This window comes from Dipodomys merriami, unplaced genomic scaffold (genome assembly GCF_024711535.1).
Source record: "Dipodomys merriami isolate MVZ:Mamm:240054 unplaced genomic scaffold, mDipMer1.0.p SCAF_335, whole genome shotgun sequence".
NCBI lineage: Eukaryota > Metazoa > Chordata > Mammalia > Rodentia > Heteromyidae > Dipodomys > Dipodomys merriami.
The window spans coordinates 778,532-802,374 of NW_027204882.1; the positions used below are offsets into that span (position 1 = coordinate 778,532).

The following is a 23,843-nucleotide window of genomic DNA, read 5'->3' on the forward strand; positions in this document are numbered from 1 at the left end:
AGTAGGAGGACTGAGGTCTGAGGCCAGTCCAGGCAAAAACATAAGGCCGTATCTGAAAAAGTAAAAATAACATAAAGCAAAAGGGGAGGAAGGTGGAATAGGAGTTTCTGCCTATTGACATTATTCAGCCCTAAAAGTCAACATGCTAAATAAAGAAAAAGAAAACAAATAGCAACTTCTACCTTTCCTTCTATAATTTAGGGAGAATTTTTAAGCTGTGACCCTCAACTCCAGGGCAAGTTGATTTAAAATAGAAAACAAGGAATGGCATCTGAGGCCTTTTGTTAACCATAAGAAAATGAGATACTTTGCTGTGCTTGATGATGGCTCCCTTTTTCTCTGGAAGAGGAAGGTGAGAGAAGTCTCAAGGGAAAAAAAGGGAAGGAAAAATTTTACCATATAAAAGGCATTTATTTGCTCAGGTACTTTCACAGATTTTTTTTTGGATACATTTATATTTCCATCTCGCAGCGAAGAAGTTTTGATCAATGACGGTCTAACTCAAAATGATTTATATTTGATTAAGTAAGTGTAAGAATAACATCTTGCCTCTTAAAAGTTTAAAATGCCACTAGTTATATGGAATGAAATGCAGTTGGAATATAATTTTACCCACTGTAGTCTGTTCCTACTGTTAAAAAAAAAACCATCTGCTACTCAAAGAAGCAACTGCCCGATTAATAAGTGGGCTAAAAACTTAGAGAGAAACTTTTCTGAAGAGGAAATAAGAATGGCCAATAGACACATGAAGAAATGCTCAACTTCTCTAAAAGAAATGCAAATCAAGACAACATTGAGATTCCACCTCACCCCAGTTAGAATGGCTGTAATCAAGAATCTAATAACAACAGATGCTGGAGAGGATGTGGCCAAAAGGGAACCTTACTGCATTGTTGGTGGGAGTGTAAACTTGTTCAACCACTTTGGAAAGCAGTATGAAGGTTGATCAAAAGACTCCACATATGACCCAGCAATCCCACTTTTGGGCATTTACCCAAACAATCACAAACAAGGCTATATAAAAGCTACCAGCACAACTATGCTTATCCCAGCACTATTTACCATAGCTAAGATATGGAACCAACCCAGATACCCCTTGATGGATGAATGGATTAAGAACATGTGTGTGTGTGTGTATACACATGTATGTATGTATGTATGTATGTATGTATACACCACAAACAAAATGTAATTCTATGCCTCCATCAGAAAGAAGACATCGCCCTATTTGTTAGAAAATGGAAAGACTTGGAAAATTATATTAAGTGAAGAAAGGCAGGCCCAAAGAAACATAGGTCCCATGGTTTCCCTTATTTGCAATAACTAGTATATGTCTAGGACAAGCAGAAAAGGTAAAAAAACTATGTAGATATGACCATATAAGACGATGCAAAGTAAAATGAACCCCAAGATAAGGACACAAGTGATTTTCTTTCTTGCTATTGTTTTTAATGTATTTATAATGAACTATGTGAGGTTTTTTTCGTTTCTTTTGTATGTTCTTCCCCCATGGTTTAGCCCCTGTTTTCACTATATTTGATTCCAGTGCCCCCATCTTGTATATACATTTTTCTCATTTGGGGAGGGGAAGGGAAATAACAAAATGCTGAAACAAGGATCTAGGTTGACCCATTGTAACAATGAGATATACAAGACACTATGCTGAAAATGAACTTTACAACTTCCGTGGGGGGAGGGAGGAGGAGTTGGGTAGGTGGGAAGGGAAGGGATGGTAGGGGAAAAACAAAGGAGGGATTAACAATGCTTGATAGGAAATGTACTCATTGCTTTACTCATGAAACTGTAACCCCTCTGTACAGTATTTTTACAATAAAAAATATATTTTTAAAAAAACCATCTGTTAGACAGATGTCATAGTACATACTTAACATCCCAGCACTGGAGAGGCAAAGTCAGGAAGGTCTCAAATTCAAGAACAGCCTTCCCTACAAATTTTTGTAACATGCATGATTAGAACCATCATCTAGATTTTGAAGCATTTTTCCTGGTACCTAAATAAATAAACAGTGTGCATATAGATATGTCATATTTCCTCAGAGTACTGGCAACTTAGGGCTGCCTGGCTGTCATCATTCATCATTGTTGCCACCAGCAAGAAAACAGAAAACACTGGCACAAATTAATTCAAATCAGCTTTGCTACTTACAAATTATGGTTGTCTTCTTTTTAAAAAAAAAATAACGATGAGGAAGAAATTATCAATAAATATGAAGATGGTTATTTAGAGTTAGGAAACTTAGGGAATTCATATCCCTTCGGGCTATCCCCTGGTTGACAATTGATCATTAATAGTATGGAAAGAGCTGAGTATAGTGCAGCTCAGTGGTAGAGTGCCTGCCTTGCATGCAAATGAGTCCTAGATCCATCCTTAGCACTATAAAAAATAAATTCTGTATAGGTATTCACTTAATTGGCTATTAAAGAGGTAGCTACAAATTAGGGTACACTTAGGAATTAGAGAGGTGATGGATGGGAAGAATCACTAATCACTTAGATTATATTATGAGGAGTTAAAATTCAATGGAATAGCAAATAGGACTTAGAGGGTAGTATTTGAACTTAACAGGGCTCAGTGTAAGAATAAAATTTTAACTATAGAAATTATGAATAGGAGGAAAACAAAACAAGTTAATGTGAAATAAGCAAGTTCTCCTTTCTTGGTAAGAAGTTAATCAAAGTCTATAGTTTATGAACTAAGAACTGCAAAGATCATTGTATTAGAGTTCTGAATAAAGATCATCAGAAGTTTTAAATGACTTAAGAGTAGTAGCTTTAAAGAGCAATATGGGGCAAGTATCAGATAGAATAGTTATTTGTCACTTGGGCCATCCTGTAGTCTTTTACTAGTATTTTTCCCTCTCATCCAGTTTTACACAGTAGGGGACTTAGAAAGACAGTTGGCTACCAGCATATCTTCCAAATTTCTGCTTAAGAAAGCTTATCTTAAAAACCTAACACTGAAAGAATTCAAGCCCCACAACCAGAAAAAGAAAAAAAAAAAACCCTCAACACTGGTGAATCACACCTGTAATCTTGGATGTATGGAAGGCTGAAATCCAGAGAATCACAGTTCAAAGCCAGCCTGGAGGGAAAAAATCCTCAGACCCCATCTCAGTAGAAAAGGCTGGAACCTTGGCAGTTTAGTGCATACCTGTTATACTCACAACAACAGAAAGCAAAAAATAGGAGGATCATGGTTCAGGTGTAATCCTGGGCAGGAAGTGAGTGAGACACTATCTCAAAAAAATAACCTGTACAGAAGGCAGAAGACATGGCTTAATGGTGGAGCACTTGCATGAGGACTTGACTTCAAACCCCAGATACACCAAAAACGAAAAAGAAGAAGAAAGTGCATCTCTAGAACACAGTAGACTTTCTTGTCAATCACGTAAGTGTGTTCTTTGGTAAGACTGAAATATACATAGAATTCAGTCAACAATAAGACCTAAGAAAACTTGAGGCACAGAGAACTCTGAGATCATGGATGGGCTAACTTAAGAAGCAACTAACAAGAGCCATTTTGAACCACAAATTGGGACAAGCAATGGAGAGCTGGGGAGAGATTCTCTACCTTCTAATTGTATTTGGTACTGAGCCACATATTTATTCATCCACTTCCCCCACCCTGCTCAGTATTTTTTTGAGCACCTACTGTAACACTGTGATTGGTGAAATTATTTACAGGCTAAACTTGATATTCTGTTATACCTGTGATCTTTAGACGTCAGACTGTCTAAAGTAGGCTTAATGGGCTCAATGTCAGCTTGATTCTGAATCATGAAGCATCCAAGTTTATAGACAATCATTTCTCTTTGTGGGGCCAAATGAGACTGATGACTGACCTTTTACAAAAACCACTGAAAGGGAGACTGGGAAGTTGACTCAGTGGTAGAGCGCTTGCCTGGCATGCATGAGGCCCTGGGTTCGATTCCTCAGCACCACATAAGCAAAAAAAAAAAAAAGCCAGAAGTGGCTCTGTGGCTCAAGTAGTAAGGCGCTAGCCTTGAGCTGAAGAGCTTAGGGATAGTGCCCAGGCCCAGAGTTCAGCCCCCATGACCAACAAAAAAACAACACGGAAAGGCCTACTTTTCCTGCTAGATCTCTGGATATTGTTGTGTCTGATTTGATCTCTGGTTATTATTGTGTCTGATTTGACTCATTAGAGAATTCTTGGTAGACTACTTCTTAAAATTCATACGTTTCCCTCCACTGTCTGCCACGTGAATTTTGAGAACAAATATAGCTAGGTTCTGTGGTTAATAATTTTAGCTGCTGCAGTAGGGGCAGAAGATGACATACAATAGTAAGGAATATATCATGGTTTACAGTTAGAAAAATCAAACAGCAGTTTCATTACTTTTTAATTGTATGACATTGTCCATTCAACACAATTACTTTTAAATTAGACATACAAAAAGAAATGTAGGAAGGCACCTATGACTGACACCTGTAATCCTAGCTATTCAGAAGGCTGAGATCTAAGGATCATGATTTGAAGCCAGCTTGAATAGGAAAGCTTATGAGACTCTTATCCCCAATAAACTACCAGAAAGCTGGAAGTGGAGCCATGGCTCAAGTGGTAGATTACTAGCCTTAAACAAAAGGAAGCACAAGGACAGTGCCCAGTTGAGTTCAAGCCCCAGGACTGAGACAAAATACTAATAAAAATAAATAAACCTTATGATAAAGATATAGGATATTTTATGAGGATTCATTGAAATAATAAATTAAACGGTTAGCACAGAACTTAGCATATAGGAAGCACTAAGGAAACGTGTCTTTGTGGTTGCTATTGAGGAATTATTGCCTGTTGGCATTGTGGCATGTTGAGTACTTCATGTGCACATATCTCTTGCATCTGGAGTTCTCCAGCTTTATCCCTGATCCTACTGCTGTCATGAAAAGCTTTCAGAATACTTTCATGGGGTAAATGACAACTTATGGCTTTAAGACACCTCGCTTTGCTCAGAAAATGGCCTTTGTTAGCTTGCTAGTACCCACAATAAAAAGCTTTTTTGTTTTGTTTTTAGCTTCCAACCGAGATCATGGTAAACAAAAAAGTTCTTTCTCCTGTCAGGCTGCTGGGTGGTCCCTGACTACATCAACAAACAAAGATTCAGTCACTCACTTCCTCTCCCAATTGAGGTCACCAAGGAATGAGCAACCGTTTTTGGGTAACTGCCATCTCTTTCGTAAGATTCACCATTCATTGGCAGATTGTCCAAGTCACCTTGGTGTTCTGCACAGCTTGTTCCTGAACCAGAAGAAGACAGTGGATGATGGTTTATGCACAGCTACGGGTTCCCTGTTCACAGCGACACCTGAGTGCACGACTGCTCTGCTTATGCCCTGCTGGACTCAAGAAGCTCTCTTTGAATAGAGTGTCTTCTTCTATTTGTCCAATATCCGATAACCATGGGAATCTCTTTTTAACTAAAATGAGGCCTTTTTCTTCTGATAGGCTAAGTTTTCAGGCCACGGAATAAGAGTCTTACACGTTGGTTCTTCTGAAGCCACCAATAGAAAAAAAAAAAAAAAAAAAGGATGTGATTCTTCTAGTAGGCACGACTTTGACTCAGTCCTTGTCTTTTTAAACTTAGATAACTCAACCACCACTCCCATACCAGAGTCTGAATTCAGGTCCTCATATTTGTTCAGCTGGCAGTCTACCACGTGACTTGCACCATCAGCCACACTTCTTGCTGGTTATATTGGGAATGGAATCTTGCTGACTTCTCAGCCCAAGTTGGCTTGTATGTTGATTCTCCAGATCTAGTTTCCTGAGTAGCTAAGATTGCAAGCTAGCTCTGAGCCATCAGCACCAGATTTAGAGCTCTTTGTTGTAGAAGCTGTTCTGTGCATTGTGTGATGTTTAGCAGTGTCCCTTTGCCTCTACCCACTACATGCCAGTATCAGTGCCCATTTACCCACCAAAAAAAGTCTCCAGACATTGCCGCACAACTCCAAGAGTAGAGGGAACAAAATTACTCCCAGTTAAGAACTACTTCTGTAATATAATTAAAGACCTTTTCACAGGAGACAAAAATCTCTAGTGTTTCTAGATAGGTAGGGGAGTGTGCCAGATACTCCCATTAAATTTTCCCCTTGTGAGAGGACTGTCTCCTCAAAGTGCCTTTTTATTCTTTCATCTTAAAGTTGTTAATCTGGTCTTTACTGCTTTGTTCTTATCAAAAGGACTTCAGATAATAAAAAGGGCATAGAACTATCATCAGAAGACTGACTTTTATCCTAGCTGTACCAGTATTAGCCTTAATACTGGGCACAACCCTTACTACTTTGAGCCCTTGGTTATAGATTTGTTAGTGAGGTTGTGGAAAAGAGAGAGGTAGGGGTGTGTCTGTCGGTCTGTCTGTCTGTCTGTGGTGTGAGAAAGTATCTGGCATCCTAATCTTGGTGTCTAATACCATTCCCCAATAATAGGAATTGATTTCTTAGTGTAATGCATAACTCTAGGACTGCACTAAAAACAATACAAGATGACTTGATGCATCTTGTAATACTGGAGGATAAAGAAGTGCTTTTAAAAAAAGAAAAAGCCATAATGATGGGGACATGTCATCAAAGGGACACAGATCAGATGACAGAGTTCCCAGTGGCCAAAGCTGGAACTATTTAAGAGCAAAATTAAATAAGTAGTATTGGATTACAGCCCTGAGTATAAAATAAATTTCAGTGAGTCTAATATAAATAAATTATTGAACAAATAAATGAGGTTAAGATACTAATCTCCAATGCAAAACAATTGCAAATAATGTTGTAGATATTTTCCTCTCAAGAGGTAGAATGTATTCCCTGTTGTGAGAGTAGAGTGGACATGATAGCTTCCTTACAGGGGACAGTGTGGGAAGTTAGACGAAAGAGTCACTTGACGAAGAAGTCTGACATGTACAACCTTAGGCAGATGGCCAAGGTCAACACGAACAGCATTAAGTCATGTGGCTAGCATGCACCCTTTATATCATGTAATGAGTGTGCACTTTACCTTCATAAACATTCTCACCTAAAACCTGTGACTCTAGGTAATCACAAAACACCCGATAAATCACAACTGATAATTTTCCTCAAAACTGTCAAACTTATCAAAAAGAGAAGAAGGAAGAAAGGAAGGAGGGAAGGAAGAAAGGAAGGAAGGAAAAGGAGAGAGGGAGGGAGGGAAGAAGAAAAAAGACACAAATGGGAAGGGAAAAAGTGAGAGTCATAGCCAAGAGTAACCCATGAAGATCATGGAATATTAAAAGGACATTAGGTTTAAAACTAAGTGAATATAAACAAGGTGTGGGCATCAGTTTATAAATGTACCAATGTTGTTTCATTTATTGAAAAATGAACCATAATAGTGTGAAGATGTTGATAGGGAAACAGAGTGTAAGGTGCATGGAAACTTACTGTACTGTCTTTTGTCATATTTCTGTAAGTCTAAAACTATCTTAAAATGAAAAAGTTGTTTAAAATGTAACTCAGTACAGTTAAGGAACTATTACAAGTAATGATTATCTTATCCAAAAGGATATTGTCAAGCTCTGGTATATAATTTCATAATCCTAGTTACTCAGGAGTCTGAGATCTGAGATTTGTGGTTTGAAGCCAGCCTGGGCAGGAAAGTCCGTGTGTCGCTTATCTCCAATTAACTACCAGAGAACCACAAGTAGGGTTGTGGTTCCAAATGGTAGAGTGCTAGCCTTGAGCAGAAAAACTCAAGGACAGCACCTAGACCCTGAGTTTAAGCTCTACAACCAACAGCAACAACAACAACAAAATTGGTTCATGAAGTCTGTCTCCATTTTCATTCTCATGGTAATTTAGCATACCAATCATAGTGCACCCCTCACTACCATAAAGCAGTTGTAGATTTCAAGCTAAAGAAGCCAAAGTATACCATGTAGAAATTCTTCACCTTCTAAGAGTAAGTTCTGTGGCAAGCCATATCTACTCTCCTGTCTGTTCCTCCACCTAGTCAGAAATATCGCCCCCCGCTTACAGGTGTATCTGTTATCTGGGGCCTGAAAAACCTGTTTCATTTCTTTATTGTCACAGGGGAATGGGAGGAAAAAGAGTAGAGAGGTACTATGGAATGAGGCATGAAGCACAAAGTCTCCCAGAAAATAATATAACTAATGTGCAGAATAGGCATGTGATATGAAACAGTCTCAAAGGGACAGTGCATTGGAAGCTCCACAGCATTTAATGTAGGTAACAAGAAATAATTGCCTCTGATGATATTCTTGCCTTCCTTGCTATAACTGAGACACCTAACTATATAATTGGAAGTTATTCCTACCATTTTACTGCAGTGTGTGGTACTGTTTGTTCATTTTACGCTTGTAGCACTGTATAAAGGTTTGCATTTAAACAGGACTCATAGAAACTTAACCCAGAATTGCTACATTATATATAAACAACAATGTTCTATAACCTCTTTGTAAAAAAGAACTGACTAGCAAGTGTCCCTAATTTGACCAATGACTTGCAGAATCACCTCCACAAGGTTTTGTTTTTGTTTTTGTTTTAATTCTGAACACCACAATGAGGTGAGCATTTGCTGGCATAGAGTTTAGTGACAATACTGAGCTGTCATTTAACCAAGGGCTAACGTAAAGAACATGTGCTTGCCACTGTCTGAAGTGTTCTCATGTAAGCTGGATTGACATCCAGTGCATCGGTACAACAGCGAAGATAACATACTGCTCAAAGATAGGAAAAGGCACAGCTAGAGCCCAGGTGTGCAGTCCAAGCCACCTGACCTTGGGCAGAGTGGCTCCCTTGTGAACCAGCACTAATGCCTTGGCGTGGCATCAGGATTAGATTATTACTTCTATTTTTTAAAATACTCTATTTCTGGACCAAATGTTTGCTTGTTATTCTGAATCAGATGCCACATTGTCGTTTTATGCAACCACTACTGGTAATTTTGGGGAAGACCTACTGAAATTAACTTACACTTTGGGGATGTGCCGGCTGTTAGAACTTCCTGTAGTGATGAAATGGTCTACCTGTGCTAGCCCCCAGAATAGCCACTAACTGCTCAAGGCACTTGAGCATGTGGCATGTGGTTGGGTTTTGCTGCTACTGACTTCTAAATTTTATTGAACTTTACCTAGTTTGACTGTAAGAAGCCACTTGTGGCTAATGGCCTGCCCGTTAGGGCTCAAGTCTAGACAGTGTAGAAATCCTCCATTATGATTCAGGCTCCTCTGGTGTGTGAGCTTTTGACATTTCTGTGTACACCTGTCCATTCTTGAGGGGGAAAAGGTCATTTTGGGGGAAAGACTCTCTTCTTATATGTAGGATATTTCAAATGAAATGTGGGCCCTCTCAAATCTAAAACTGTGAAATTTTAAACTCAACGCTAAAAAATGAAATTCGCTCAGTTTAGTTCATCTATTTGGGAGGGGGCGGGGCAGGGGGAATGAGGAGAGTGATCCCAAATGTTCTTGATTCTACCTTTAAGAAAATGAACCTTTAGAAAATTATTGTTGGCAAGAGGTTTATTTCTTTAATTCCAGAAACAAAGAAATATTTTCTTTTACAGATACAAATCTGTTATTTGATGCCCACAAAGTTCAGTGACACTTTAAATCCGGACTGAGTATTATTTACAGAGCCAGACAAAAATCCAGTCCCATGATATTTCCATTAGGCTAAGAATGGAGCTTCATAATTACAGTCTGGAAAAGGGTAGTGGTAGTTTACAAATGCATAAATGCTTCACTGATAAACATTAAAATACTAAAACAATGACAGCTGTTTCCATAATTCAGAAACTCTATGGAAGAAATCAGAAAAGATCATAGTTACCAATAACTTAGTTTTCTTGACTTGAAAAATCTTCAAGAAGTGAGGAAAGTACAAAAAAATAACAATAAGAAATAATAATAAGAAATGGAAAGAGGCAAGTGGTTTCATAAGAAGCCTTTTCTACTTTTAACATGGTTTTGACTTCTTAATACACATTCTTTCTCACAAATGCATCACTTTTTCCCATAGATTATGAAATTAGAAAACTACTTCTTAGGCTTAAAGGCAGGGACTTGTGAAGGTAGTCTAAACTGTTACTAAATGAAAATTTGAGCAATTGAAATTACTAAATGCTTGTTTCTCTATATTGGGGTGTTTCCCAGCTCCTGTCGGTGTTAATCTTTCATGTCTGACTCAATAGTGGGTTTTCATCTATTTCATGAGTTCCTTTCATAATCATAAAACTGTCATATCCATTTTTTGTTATTACTCTTATTAAACTTTGTTGTTAGCCGGGTACTGTGGCTCATGCCTATATAATCCTAGCTATTCAGAAGGCTGAGATCTGAGGATTACATTTCAAAGCCTGTCCTGGCACAAAAGTCCATGAGGCTCTATCTCTAGTTAATCACAGAAAAAGCCAGAAGTGGTGCTATAGCCCAAGTGGTAAGAGTGCTAGCCTTGAGCAAAAACAGCTTAAGGACATTGCCCAGGCCCAGAGTTCAAGGTCCAGGGCCAGAAAAAAAAAAAAAAACTATGTAGTTAACTAGGAACATTTTTTTAAGCTAATAGAACTTTATCACTCTCCCAGAATTCCACCTCATATACTCTACCAACTCTCCCTTCCCTATAGATACATTTAACATTACAGAGCAAATTTCTCTGATTTTGAACATTGTTCATAATGCTAGAGTGTGCTCAAAATATATTTGGTAGGTATTTGTAATAAAATAATTTGATAAAAGTTGCCATCAATTCATCCATTTGTTGAATTTAACAAAACTTTGTATGTGGTGTTGTGGAGATGTTTAAAAATGAAGGCTAAGGACTCATACTCAAAGGGAGCTTTGCTTCATTAGTAATCAGGGAAATATCTAATGAAATAATGAAATGCCATGTTCACCCAGTAGAATGGAAAAGTTGCATGTCTGATACATTCTAGAAGAGAAGTCGCTGTAAGTATTAAGATTAGAATCGGGGATATTCGTTGGCCTCAAAGTACTCACTCTGTACCAGTAATCACAATAGTAATTATCCCCAGAATTTAGAAAAACTAATCATTAAAGACCTAATATATTCATACAGTAGATTCCAAGTTAGAGGTTAAAAAGAACATACTATTGTAAATGTAACCCCTTTGTAACAATTATATTTATAACTGTACATCATCTTTATAATAACAATTTTTAAAATTTCTTTGAAAGAATGTAATTTTAAAAAACTATAGGAGAAGGATCTTTAATGTTCACTCCTATGTCTTCAAAACTACAGCAAAAAATAGTATGTAGTAAGAGCTCAGTACACTATTATTTGGTGAATGCATAAACAGAGGACTACATTTTCTAGGTTACATTGTTGAGTCAAAAAAGCAAATAATATATAGTTAAATCTGCTGGGTTTTTTTTAATAAATACCAAAATGACAATAGTACCCTCTAGGGTAGCATGTTAATAATTTTTCTGTCCCTGTGACAAAACAGTTGAGAAAAACAATTTGAAAGTCCAAAAAGGTTTTGTTGACTCAGTTTCAGCGGCTTCATCCCAACGTTTGCATGCTCTTGTCAGTTTTGAGCCTGTGGTAAATCAATACATGGTAGTAAAAGAAACCTGTTCACCTCGTGGTAGCCACCTAGCAATAAAAGAGGTAGTCAAAGGGACTTGGGCTCCCCCAATATCTCCTTCAAGGGCATTCTCCCAGTGGCCTAACTTTCTTCCAGTAGGCCCCACCTCCTACAAATTAAATCATTTTCCTGGCTTTGGACTAAGCTCCAACACATGAACCTTTGAGGGGGACATTCCAGATCCAAACGGTAGCACTCCACCATAATCCCCAAAGCATCCCACAAGCATCTCACAGTGCAAAATGAATTCTCTCCCTCTTCAAGAGTCTCTGCAGTGTTACCAGTCCCAGTACTGTTCAAAATTCCAAGTCCAGCCAGCCAGCACTGGCATATGCCTGTGATCTTAGCTAGTCAGGAGGCTGAGACTTAGAAGATCAGGAATTCCAGACCAGCCATGTCTATGAAAAGGCAGAATAGTCTTTGAGAATCTATCCCTAAAATAGTCAGCAAAAGGTAGAGCTGGAGGCATAACTCAAATGATAGAGTACCAGCTGAACAGCAAGCTGAGAAAACCCAGGGCCTAAAGTTTAAATCCCAGAACCACCAAAAAATAAGAAGAAGAGGAGGAGGAGGAGGAAGAGGAGGAAGAGAAGGACAAAGATGACAACAACTACAATGGCAGTGATGACCATGTACAATGAAAAAACAATTTCCTTGTTATCTACCAAGTAGAAATTTCCTTGGTCAGGAGCTCCTCATTTTAAAGCCTCATGGTCTCTTGGTAGCACTTCTCTTCCCAAAAGGAATTCTGTGAATTTGTAAAACTTTGGCAGAGGGTTGCTTCAGCATATTCCTTTAGGAACAAAACAGCTGTTTGTTCAATTCCCATCTTTATTCTGATTTTGGATTAGAAAGGCACATAAAGATTGTCTTGTTTTTCATTTTGCTAGTTACATCTTAACAGAAAGGATAAAATAACTTCATAAAGGGATTAAATGAATAAAGCAAATAGGCATGGTAAAAGAGCATGGAGTGATATCAGTGTGTACTGACAGGCAGTAGGCCTCCCTAGATCTCATTTTCATATGTGTACCAAGAGAAGCCTGGGTTTTACAGTCCCCAAGCTCCCACAGCCACCTGAAGGTGCCCGTCTCAGTGCTATGTGAGAGCAATGGATCTTTCCAACCAGTGTTGTCCCCTCGAAGGGACCAGAGAAGAACTGCCCTACTTTGCTCTCTAAAGGACATTCGGGGGTTTTTCCATTACAATTCTTTTCAAAGTGCTCTGAAGGCAACTAGTATTTCTACAGGCAAAATCTTGCATTTTGAACCCATACAGGGCAATTGCACACAGTGTGGCCCATAACATTTCCTAGGGAGTTAACTGCCTGTACATAAGCTAGGGAACTTAGTAAAGTAAAGATAGAAATACCACAGAATGCTTATCACGTTTCATGCACTGTAACTAGATGATGGAATTTTCTTCAATCCCCATAGTTAATGGAATATTATTATCATTGACTAGAGATGTGGCAGAAAAGTGACTCAATCAACTTACCCAAGTAGTCAGTACAACTGAGACTTGAATCAGGATTGTTCAGTTTGGAACCACGCTCCCCGCCCCAATCGACCACTAGGGATCATGTCCTGAAACAGGCTTTTAGCTTTGTATTCACACAATTACAGAACTGCTGTGTCCTTGGAGATGAAAGAGGCAACCACTGACCCTCCACCTACAGCCACAGGAGTTCTTAATGAAGTCATCTTCAAATCACAAATTCCTTTCTCCCATCTTTCCTATCCTGTTCTATAATTATTTAATTTGCTTGCATAACACATGTAGATGAAACCTTTTTGAAGTTCTAAACAGATTTCTATTCTGGAAAGAAAAACATTTTCTTTGTCATAGTTTTCAGAAGAGATGTTACTGATCATCTATGGAGGTCTAGTGCAATTTCCTTTTCATTCACCTTTTTCTTCATTGAGTATACATGGCTCGTTTAGTGTCTACTGTTGATTTTGCCAAATAATTGTGAGTAAAATATTTATTTTGTTTTAATTGAATTTTGAGTATTTTCTTCTTGATTATTAAGTAATTCTAGGGTTTAAAAGATACCGGATTTATGTTGGCAAGTCAAAAAAAGAAGTAATCTGATTACTTACATGCTTTATTAATCCTGTCAAAATTTTTCAAGTAAAAAATTTTACTATAAGCTAAACTTTAATTTTTACAATGTTTTATCCAGGTCTTGTGAGAACTGGTAGGGTATCTGCCTTAATAAATATAACTACTCTGTGCCTACAGCAAATGTTTTATTCTTAAGAATTGAAGGTACTGGGTACTGGTGGCTCATGCCTATAATCCTAGCTACTCAGGAGGCTGAGATTTGAGGATCACAGTTAAAGCCAGCCCAGGCAGGAAAGTCCATGAGACTTATCTCCAATTAACCACCAGAAAACCAGAAGTGGTGCTGTGGCTTGAGTGGTACATGCTAGCCTTGAAGTGAAGAGCTCAGGGATAGTGCCCAGGCCCAGAGGTCAAGAAAACAACCACCAAAGTGAAAGAAAAAAAAAAAAAGAATTGAAGGTATACACTAGATCTGTATCTGTATTCAGACTTGCAATCCTATTCCTGAAACTTAACATTGGGATTCCTTCCCATTAAACAAGCTGTTGCATTAAAATGTCTAAGAAGCTTTGTGTAGGCTGAAGTGAAATTTGTTTTGAATGCAGAAGAAAAAGGCTTATTTTATTAAACCACATATCATTTCAATGGAAGGTATGTTTAACCATTTTGAAAGAACAAGTTTTAATTACGTTACCTTTCCATAAGATATCACTGGTATTCAGAATCCTTACAATGGCACAACAAAAATTGGTTTCATGAAGCGTAAGTGGAAAATAAAATCTATTGTGACATTAGGGAAGTGCATAGAAAAGCAAATAAACAAGAGCTGGATGTGTGATATAGATGTAATTTCTGGCATTTTCAATAGAAAGAGAAAACTAGTAAAAGTGGGTATTAATTTTTAAATTAAGGGTGGAATTTAGAAAAGCAGAGAGGAAATCAGTTTGCTGCACAGTAGCTGTACGTTGGTGACATGGGCCAAGAAGCAAATATCTGAACAAGGGCATTATAGTAGGGCCAAATATGCTCACTTGTCCAGGCAGTAAGGGCAGCCTTAACTTCCCATCCTCTCTGGCCTAGACCTGGACCCAAAGCCTTGGACATCCCTTGAAGTTCACTTTGGTTTTTTTCTCTTCTGGATCAAACTCAAAAAGCCATTTATACCTTTTTTTGATTCATTACAGTACTTGTTGGAGTAACGGTTACTTTCTCCCCCAGCAGTCATGGCTGTCTAACCCAGTGCACACTTCCCCTTGGGATTTGTTTCTGTGTCCTCAAAGTTGAGATCTTTTTGAAGGTAGGAGCTATATTACCACACCGATAGTCTTAGTGCTTTCTTTTAAGAAATGGTGGGAAGAGAGTCTTTCTGTACCTCCTTTCCCTATTCACCTCAATAGAGTTTCTAGATGTAGAAGTAAATGTATTGTTTTTCACTGTTTTTTTAAATTGTAGACTTTATGTATCCAAAAAAAGAGAAGTGTAAGAAACTTCCTTTCAAAAATTTTAATAATACAGATAAGCAGATAGATATAGATGGATATATACATATATATATATATATATATATATAATGAGTGAGTTGATAACAGGTTTTAGATTCTTTTCATGCTACTCTGAAAATGGATCTTTAATTTTTACTTTTAGATGATTTTTATGTTTAAGTATTTAAAAGGCATGATTGTCTGGGTGGCAGTGGCTCATGTCTGTAATCTTAGCTTTTCAGGTGTTTGAGATCTGAGAATCGTGGGTTGCAGTGACCCCAGGCAGAAGAGTCTGTAAGACTTTTATCTCTAATTAACCACAAAAAGCCAGAAGTGGAGCTGTGTCTTGAGTAGTAGAGTATAAGCCTTGAGAAGAAAAGCTTGGGAACAGCACCAGACCCAGAGTTCAAATGCCACAACTAACAAAAAATAATAACTTTTTAAAACATGATGATTATTATGTTAGTATGATGTTAATGTGTTAATATGATACTCTGTTAATATTTGGGTTTTTTTAAAGAAAAATCCCGTACACATAAACTTACATTCATTAGATTTTTAAGAAAGCAGAATGAAAGAGACAAAAAAAAAAAGGTCAGGCCAGCAAAGAAAAGTAAGTACTAAGAAGGAAATCAAAGGAACTTCTGGCAAAAGCAAAGCCCTCCAAGATGGTTGTGTGTCTGGCAAGTGCATTTAAAAACACTCTGGAAAGGAAATGTATAATGTAGCTCCTTGAAGCTAGCCCCTAAAAACTTGTGGTAGGTGTTATCTGTAGGCACCTTTATTTTTATTCATATCATGCTGTGATAACCACGTCTGTGTCATTTTGGTGATGTTGTCCTGTGTGTTTTTCAGATCTTCCCACTTCTTCTAACATTAAGCTAACAACATTGTTGTTAGTCTTTAGCGCAAGCCTGACAGTGTCTTGCTGTGGCCCCTACTATCTATTGCCTTATTAACATGCAGACCGGGTAAGCAAAAAATCATCGTATTCAGAGACTAAAAATAAAAATGTGCCAGAATCGCCAAGGCAGAATTAGACTTCAAAGTGGACAGGTTTTTAGAAAATGGCAGAGAGAAGAAACCTAGGCTGGAGACTCACTGAGGTGAGGTTACATCATGCCAGTGACTCCAGTTTTATCCCAGATGATTCTGTAATAGTCTCTATTCAGAGTCTGTGTGCCCTCTCAGCAATATCCTTCACATTACCAGTTTCTTTACGATCCTTTTTGGCATATTCTAGTATCAAGTTATAGCCTGAACTCAGGGCCTGCACGCTGTCCCTGAGCATGTTTGCTCAAGGCTAGCAGTCTACCACTTGAGCCACAGCACCACTTCCAGCTTTTCAGTAATTTGGAAATAAGAATCCCACAGACTTCCCTGCCTCAGCTAGCTCTGAACCACCTTCTAAAGAGCTAAGATTACCGGTGTGAGCCACTGGCACTCTGCTCATACTATAGCTTTTTTAAAGTTACTGTCTTATAGGAATGATGCATTATATCAGAAATAAGAAAACTTTTTCTTTCAAAACCAGATAATAAATATTATAGACTTTGCCCTCCAAGAGAAAAAAATCAAAAACACTGTGTAGATATTTGTATAACCATTATAATGTAGAAAGCCTTTCTTAGCTCATGGACTATGGTTTGCCAACCTCTATCTTCTGTTGTTTTCCTAATATCAGGAATATGAATATGAATGTAATGACAACTCCCAACACTGATGCCCATCTATGAACTTCAGGTTCAACGCCCCAGCCATGCTGTTCTGTCTGTTATACCAGGAAGTACTTATTTCACTATTCTAGTGCCATTTTCCCTATAACTTCAAAGCCAAGGTCTCCATTAAAAGCATTATCCAGGGAAGAATGCTAGAAGGAGTGACTGATGGCCTTGCACTCTACACATAAATGGACATTTTAAATTATTGTGGCCTCTGGGGATATCCATCTGGAGAAAATACCCGAATTTAAATTTCACTAATCTGAAACTTTTTACTGTTTCCCTTTTTTTCTTTTCTTTCTCACTTTTTTCTTTTTTTCGCCTCTCCTTCCTTCCAGTCCATCTCTGTCCTCCATCTTTCACTCTTCTATCTCTCTTTCTCCTTTCCTTCTCCTTGTCTTCCCTTTCAAAATACAGTAGGTAGGCCAGATGATTTGAGGGAGAGTCATGTAGAGGATACAACTCAGGTAGAAAGTGTAATGAAAAATAGAATACTGACTTAATGAAAACAGACACTTCTTTTGTCTATGTGTGCTACAGAGTGTAGATATTACCTAGGCCTGGTAGCTTGGTTATCTTGTATATATGATATGCGGTGAGATCAGACATTTAACAAGTAATCTTTTAGAGCTCATCTAATGTACAGAAATGGATTTCATCTCAGTTAGTGATAGCTCTGAATACTGTTGTCTATGTTAGTCAGAAAATACATTTCTAGAGACACTGAGGATATTTGGCCTAAAGGCACTGAAGAAACGGTGTACCCTCATGACAAATTTGATCTTTGAGATATGTGTATACACAGACACACATAAACACAGAGTTAAATTTGGAAAAAGGAAGTTTGGGTTGAGATTTACCAGAGGATGAGTTAAATATCCCAGGAAATTTATTTCTTATTGTTATAATCACTAGACTTGTCAACAGTTCATATTTCTTTCCTCTAAGTGGATCAAGATTGAAATAGGTGAAAAATCAAAAACATCATGTAAAATTTGCCTTCATTTCTTGTTAATGTTGATTTTCAAACTATTCAAAAGATGTATGCTGGCATGATCTATACATATATTTATTTTTGAAAATTTATATACAATAGGAACCTTTTGAGTGGGGATTTTTTGAGAAGAATAAAAATAATTTAGAGTCTGTTTACTTTTATTTCAGCTGTTTCTACAAACATTTGTAAATATTTGCTAAATCTGTCTTGAATTACATAGAAATAATTGGAATTATGACTCCATTCCAGAGCATCTTGTACTAATTATTTCTTGCTCCATAAGAAACTGCCAGAAAATTTAGCAGCTTAAAACAGCTTTTTATTATTGCCACTTAGGCATATGGGCTCAGTGGAACGTTTTTCAACTGCAATGGTGTCAGCTAGGCTAAAGTCATCTGGAGATTTGTCTAGGCTGGCCATCATCAAAGGAGATTTCATCTTAGGCCTGTGGTTGAAGCCTGGAGTTCATTTGGGTTGACAGTTTAGAGCACCTACAAACTCCTCCCCTGACTTCCTGCTTACAGCTTGGTCCCAGATTGGCTTCACTTTTTACATGGTGCCTGGATTCAACAAAAAGTTGAAGCTGCTAAGCTGGAGCTGGCCTCAGAGTGTCACTGGCACCATATTCAGTGGGTTACAGCAATAAGATGGCCTTCCTAGATTCAAAAGAATAGCGCAACCAACTCCATCTCTAGACACAGGTAAGGTGAGGGGTATGTGACCATCTTTGGAATACGACTCTGCTCTCACATTTTCTAACATATATGTACAATAAGTTAAGCATACATTTTTATACCATATGCACAAGAACATGAAAATGTACTTCCTATTAAAATGAAAATTACTAAAAAAAATAAATTCTGTAGCTGAAATGTAGTAACACACAGAGTTCTGGCTATTTCACTTTCAGAAATGGACTCCCTACCAAAAAATCAGAGATTATGTGTCTGTGTATGTATATACAGACATATATATATATATATATATATATATATATATATATATTCCAAGGTGTGCCACTATAGTGACCTTAGAGAGACAGACTCTGGTTTGTCTATACTTACTTAAACTGTGTAAATAATTTTCTCTAAAATAGTTTCATGTCATTTGCATTTTCTAATTACAGATCTGAAAGCCATCATTCTAAACTTAGAGTTAACTATTAACCAAATGTAGACTGCAGTGCTTTATTTGCATAAAATAAAACTTTATCTTGAAGTTCCTCAGCCACAATAATACTTAAGATAATCACCAGCAATTAATATGTATTGATTGCCTTGATGATATTCAAGGCTCTAGAAACTATAAAATTAAGATGTTTTTGTCCACTGACAGCCTGAGATTTACAGCGAAAAGCATTCAGGATCTAAGATAGCAGTAAGAGTCATGGTTCTTGTATTCTAGAGCAATCACTTTTTTCTCTTTTTCTCTCATTTGAGTATTGGGGAGTCGAACTCAGTGCCTCACAAATGCTAGACAAGTGCTCTACCACCTGAGGTGTCCTTGCAGTACAGAGAACTACTTTTTAACCTAATGTCACATAAGTTTAAAAATACTTGGGGGGCTTTAAAAACTATCAGTGTTGTGGACCCAGCCCACACAAATTAAATCAAGATCATTGGTATTGAACATAAATGTGCACATTAGAGTACAGAGATACAACTCAGATCTTGTTAAAATGTAAATTGTATAAATTAGGTTTTCTCAGTATATCACATACTTCACTTCTCAGTTCTTCTTTAGGGTCCTTTTTCAAGAATTATAGTCAGCTTGCCGATTTTTGCTTTCATTTAGCTCAAACTACAGAGCAAACATATACTAGACATCTGTTTTAATGTAAAAGTTAGTTTCATCCCTTGCTCTCTGCAAGTGAACAAAAGAAATTTAGTTCTCTGAAAAGAAGACCAAATTAATTAGATATCTGTACAGCAATTGCCTTCACTTAAACAATTCATAATTAAACATGTTAACTTTCAAATCGCATGCTCTTATATAACTGATAAAGGGTGTAATTAGTTCATCAATCTCCTAAATGATTTTCTGCCTTGGGACCTTCACAGACCTTAGTTGGCGGTTTCTGTCCAAGAGCTTGCATCCCAGCTACTCCGTCTGGTCCCTCTGATAGCAGCTTAGAAAACTCTCAGCCCACATCACAAGAAAGGTATTACAGGCTCCCCAGAAAGTGCTTATTCAGGGATGCTAGAAAATAGTGATGTGGCACAATTGTCTATTAAACTACAAAAAGCACTTAGCATTTGAGTTGTACTAATTTTTTTTTACCACAAGAGGTCCCTAAATCCTGTTTGATAAATAGAGGCCATGGCTTGCACACCTCTCCAGATGCAGTGCTTCTATGACTTTCCCAACTCTGTGTTTAATAACTTTTTAGCACAGGAAAGCTAAGCTTTGGTTCTTGAGAATCAGCTGCTAGGAATTTTCATTTTTAATTACATCGGGATAAAGAAAATGGCAGCATCCAGTGCTAGAAGAGAAGGTGGCGCCAGGAAAAGAAGTTCCATCAAGTTGGCAGTAAAGTAGAATTCCTTTAGAAGTTAAGTGAAAAAGTCGAATTTTTCCAGAGGTTAAGTGAAAATGCAGGCTACTTTGTGAACTGCAAACAAACAAAACTGTTCCTCTTCCTTTTTGCTTTATGTCTAGATTTTCTTTCCTGTCCAATCAATGTAAATCTGTTCTAGTTTTTGATAACAGAGAAGAATGGGAAGACTCTTCAGATAACAGGGACTTTGATAGTTCATGAAACAGCAATTTTTGTTGTTTGGTCTGACTATTCCAAATCTCATTATTAGTCTTAATATAAATGTTCCACTTCTACTACTAATTTAGCTGTTCATGCATTCAGTGTCTGTTCCATGCTGAGAAAAAGGATGTATTTATTTCCTTTAGAGTTTTAAACCTTCTTAGAAGATTATAACTAGTTGCAGTTTATCTGGAATCTAAAGTCTCCCTTTAGTTTCACAAGCTTAATTTATTTTGATAAAAAGATGTAGTTATGTAATAATTCTAATCCTTGGAGATTACAAAGGGACAAAAGTAGATCTCATGACAGCCAGGGAGCTTTTGTAATATAAGATCAACTCAGATTCTGTGATGGGTTTTTTGTACAGGGTTGTTTTCTTTTATAATTTTTTTTTCATTTCAACAGGTCGACAAAAAAAACCCAGTATCATTTTATAGAATAGTCTTCACTGATTATTATATTTTCTTCTTTTAAGTTAGTATTATTGAGATACTAATAAAATTAAGGACAGATTTAGATTAGAGTATTTAAAGGTATATGCTTTTAAAATTCTTTTGGAAATGTTAACACTAGGTTATTAAATAGCAATTTGTAAATTGACCATTAGATGGCGCCAAGTACACATGGCTAGGAAAACCACAGTTTTCTGAATATATAGTGCTACAAGTTTTCTCATTCCACATTATAAATCTTTGGTTATATAGCCCAAATTGCTCATGTAACTGTAACCCGACTGTACAGTATTTTTACAATAAAAAAATACAAAAAAGAATTCCAAACAAACAAAAAAATTTGCTACAAAAGCTGTTTTTCTGAATGAAATAACCTCACATATGACTCCCTTAGGAAAAGAGACCTAGCCTCTAAAACTACTTTGATGGTCACGCACACATCAATCTGATCTGTTCTTAGACATTCATTTTATTTTATTTTTCTTAAAAGAGCCTTTTCCTAATAGCATCTTCCCCTCTCTGGCACAAAGCAAAATGTATTTTGATTTTGATTGGGGTCATTACATAACTTCTGCCACATTTGGAGATCCAAGAGAATGAGACCAAAAAAATGTCCTTATAGAATAAAAGAGCACAGCCTCATTTTTGTTCTTAATCTCCTGGTATCTGTATATAATTTTCTTGTTGTAACAGTCTTCCTTGTATTATTGGTTAGCCTGACTTTGGTATTTTTACAATGTGTTATTTTCCCATTAAATAATGATAATCTGAGCCAAGATGCTTTGGGCTACATATAACAGGTGTCCTTATGTTGAAGCTTTATTAAGTTAAGGACTTCACATGACCATAAGTCATCCAGAGACAGGGTAGGTTGTTCTTCCAGTGGTAGTGTGTTAGACATAAGTACTGCACAGACTTTTTCTGTGCAAGGCTAGCTTCCAACCTTGATCCTCAGATCTCAGGATTACAGGTATGAGCCGCCACCACCAGGAAAAAAGAAATTTAATGTTATGTGAATCTAACATTGTTATGTCAATCAAATCTATTTTCTGCTACATATGCACAACTTCAAGGCACTGGGTAAAGTACTAGGGATAAGTCTGGAGGGAAGTTGCCACCATCTGGAGCTTAACCTAACACATAGATTCCTAAGGACCTGGCGAATACAGCCAGCAGTACCAGCTCATTAATTGAAAGTCAGCATTCACTATCAGCAATGGGCCCTTGTGGTCTTCCTGGCTTGTTTTGCCCTGACTTTTGCATGTTGTTTGTGTTCTGTCATTTATTAACTGAAATATGATAGATTCAAGAGAGATCTCAAATTCCTTAGAAAGCCAAAAACAAAGTTCAGCAAAATAAAACACCAGGAGGCAGGTACCCAAAGAGGGTGGGGCAGGGTCAAGATGGAAAGGGGTAGGTGAACGAAGAGGAGAAGAAGGGGAGAAAGCAGTCGAGAATGCAATATATATTAAGCTGAATGGGACGGGGAGGAATGGGGCAGGAATGGATCAGATGGTTGAAAGGGGTGACATTGATCAAGATAAAGTATATTCATAAACTGATTTGTTAAATGGCAGCTCCTTTGATGATAATTTTTAAAATATTCTTAATTAAAAAGAAGAAAAAGATACGCTATACCTATAAACTAAAGAAAGAAACACTGCTTCTATGTCCCAGAGGAACCCAACTTCTGTACAGCTGTTTCACACCAAAGCTCTGTGGCTGGTGCATCATCTGAATATTTGGTTCTTAGCTCTGTTCAGCAAATATTTGTCTGAATACTTAATAGCAACTGGAACAAGATTTCCTCTGTTTTGGAATGTTGATAATACTGTGTTTATTATATTGCTTGTTTTAATCATTTATTTTTTCTTATTCAATGAACAGTCAAAATCATCAACTGATGTTATCAAGCATCATTTTTTTAATGAAAACAAAAATTACTTTTACAAAACAGTCTTGGTATCATTGCTAAATTGTTTGAACCTAGTCTTAATCCTTTTAATTTTAGCCATAGCTTTGAAAATAATGAATGTTTTTTAATCTAAAGAAATTTTTAATCACCTTGGCATTTTTTTTTTCAGAAAACTGTGGGCTATATTTTCCTGAAATTAAAAGAGATCCAGGCCGATATTTGCACAGTTGTCCAGAATCTGTAAGAAAATGGCTTCGACAACTCAAGAATGCTGGGAAAATTCTGTTGCTGATCACCAGTTCTCACAGTGATTACTGTAGACTTCTGTGCAAGTATATCCTTGGGTAAGCAACAAGCCATTACATTGTATCTAATAAAATACTGGTGGCAATTAGACCAGTGACTAACATTGGGTACAAAACTGTACTGTGTAAAGTAGTTCTGGGAGACAGTGTTTTGGCTTTCTTATTACATACCTAAGTATCTGTGGCCAGCAACCTATCCCAAGTACATTTTCCAGGAGCAGGAGCAGAATGTTCTGGGGACAAGATGTACTTATAGATGGCTAAGGCTTGATGTTTTCTACAAGATAGGTGGATTCCATGTCCTTCAGCCTCCCATGACTTTTTGCTACCTTTGAATGATTACTGAAGGACACTGAATTGCAGAATTGATTTCCTGACAAGTGTCTTAGTCAAAACCATATCTGGGTAGCGCCATAGCCTTTGCTGTTTAGCACAACCAGGGATACACCTGACATCCATAAAATCATCTTTAGAATAAGCAGTTGTATTTAGAATAAGGCAGACTTGGAGGAAGGCTCTACTGTGCAACT

At 37.3% G+C, this 23,843-nt stretch overlaps 1 protein-coding gene across 2 annotated transcripts in view; it reads left to right on the plus strand.

The window, feature by feature from the left end:
• The window catches only part of Nt5dc1 (5'-nucleotidase domain containing 1), a 107,325-nt gene that overhangs the window by 67,666 nt on the left and 15,816 nt on the right, over nt 1-23,843 (plus strand). For both annotated transcript variants that reach the window (XM_069986954.1, XM_069986955.1), the window contains exon 7: nt 23,178-23,352. In XM_069986954.1, coding sequence (XP_069843055.1) covers nt 23,178-23,352 — 175 coding nt within the window. The remainder of the gene's footprint in view (nt 1-23,177; nt 23,353-23,843) is intronic.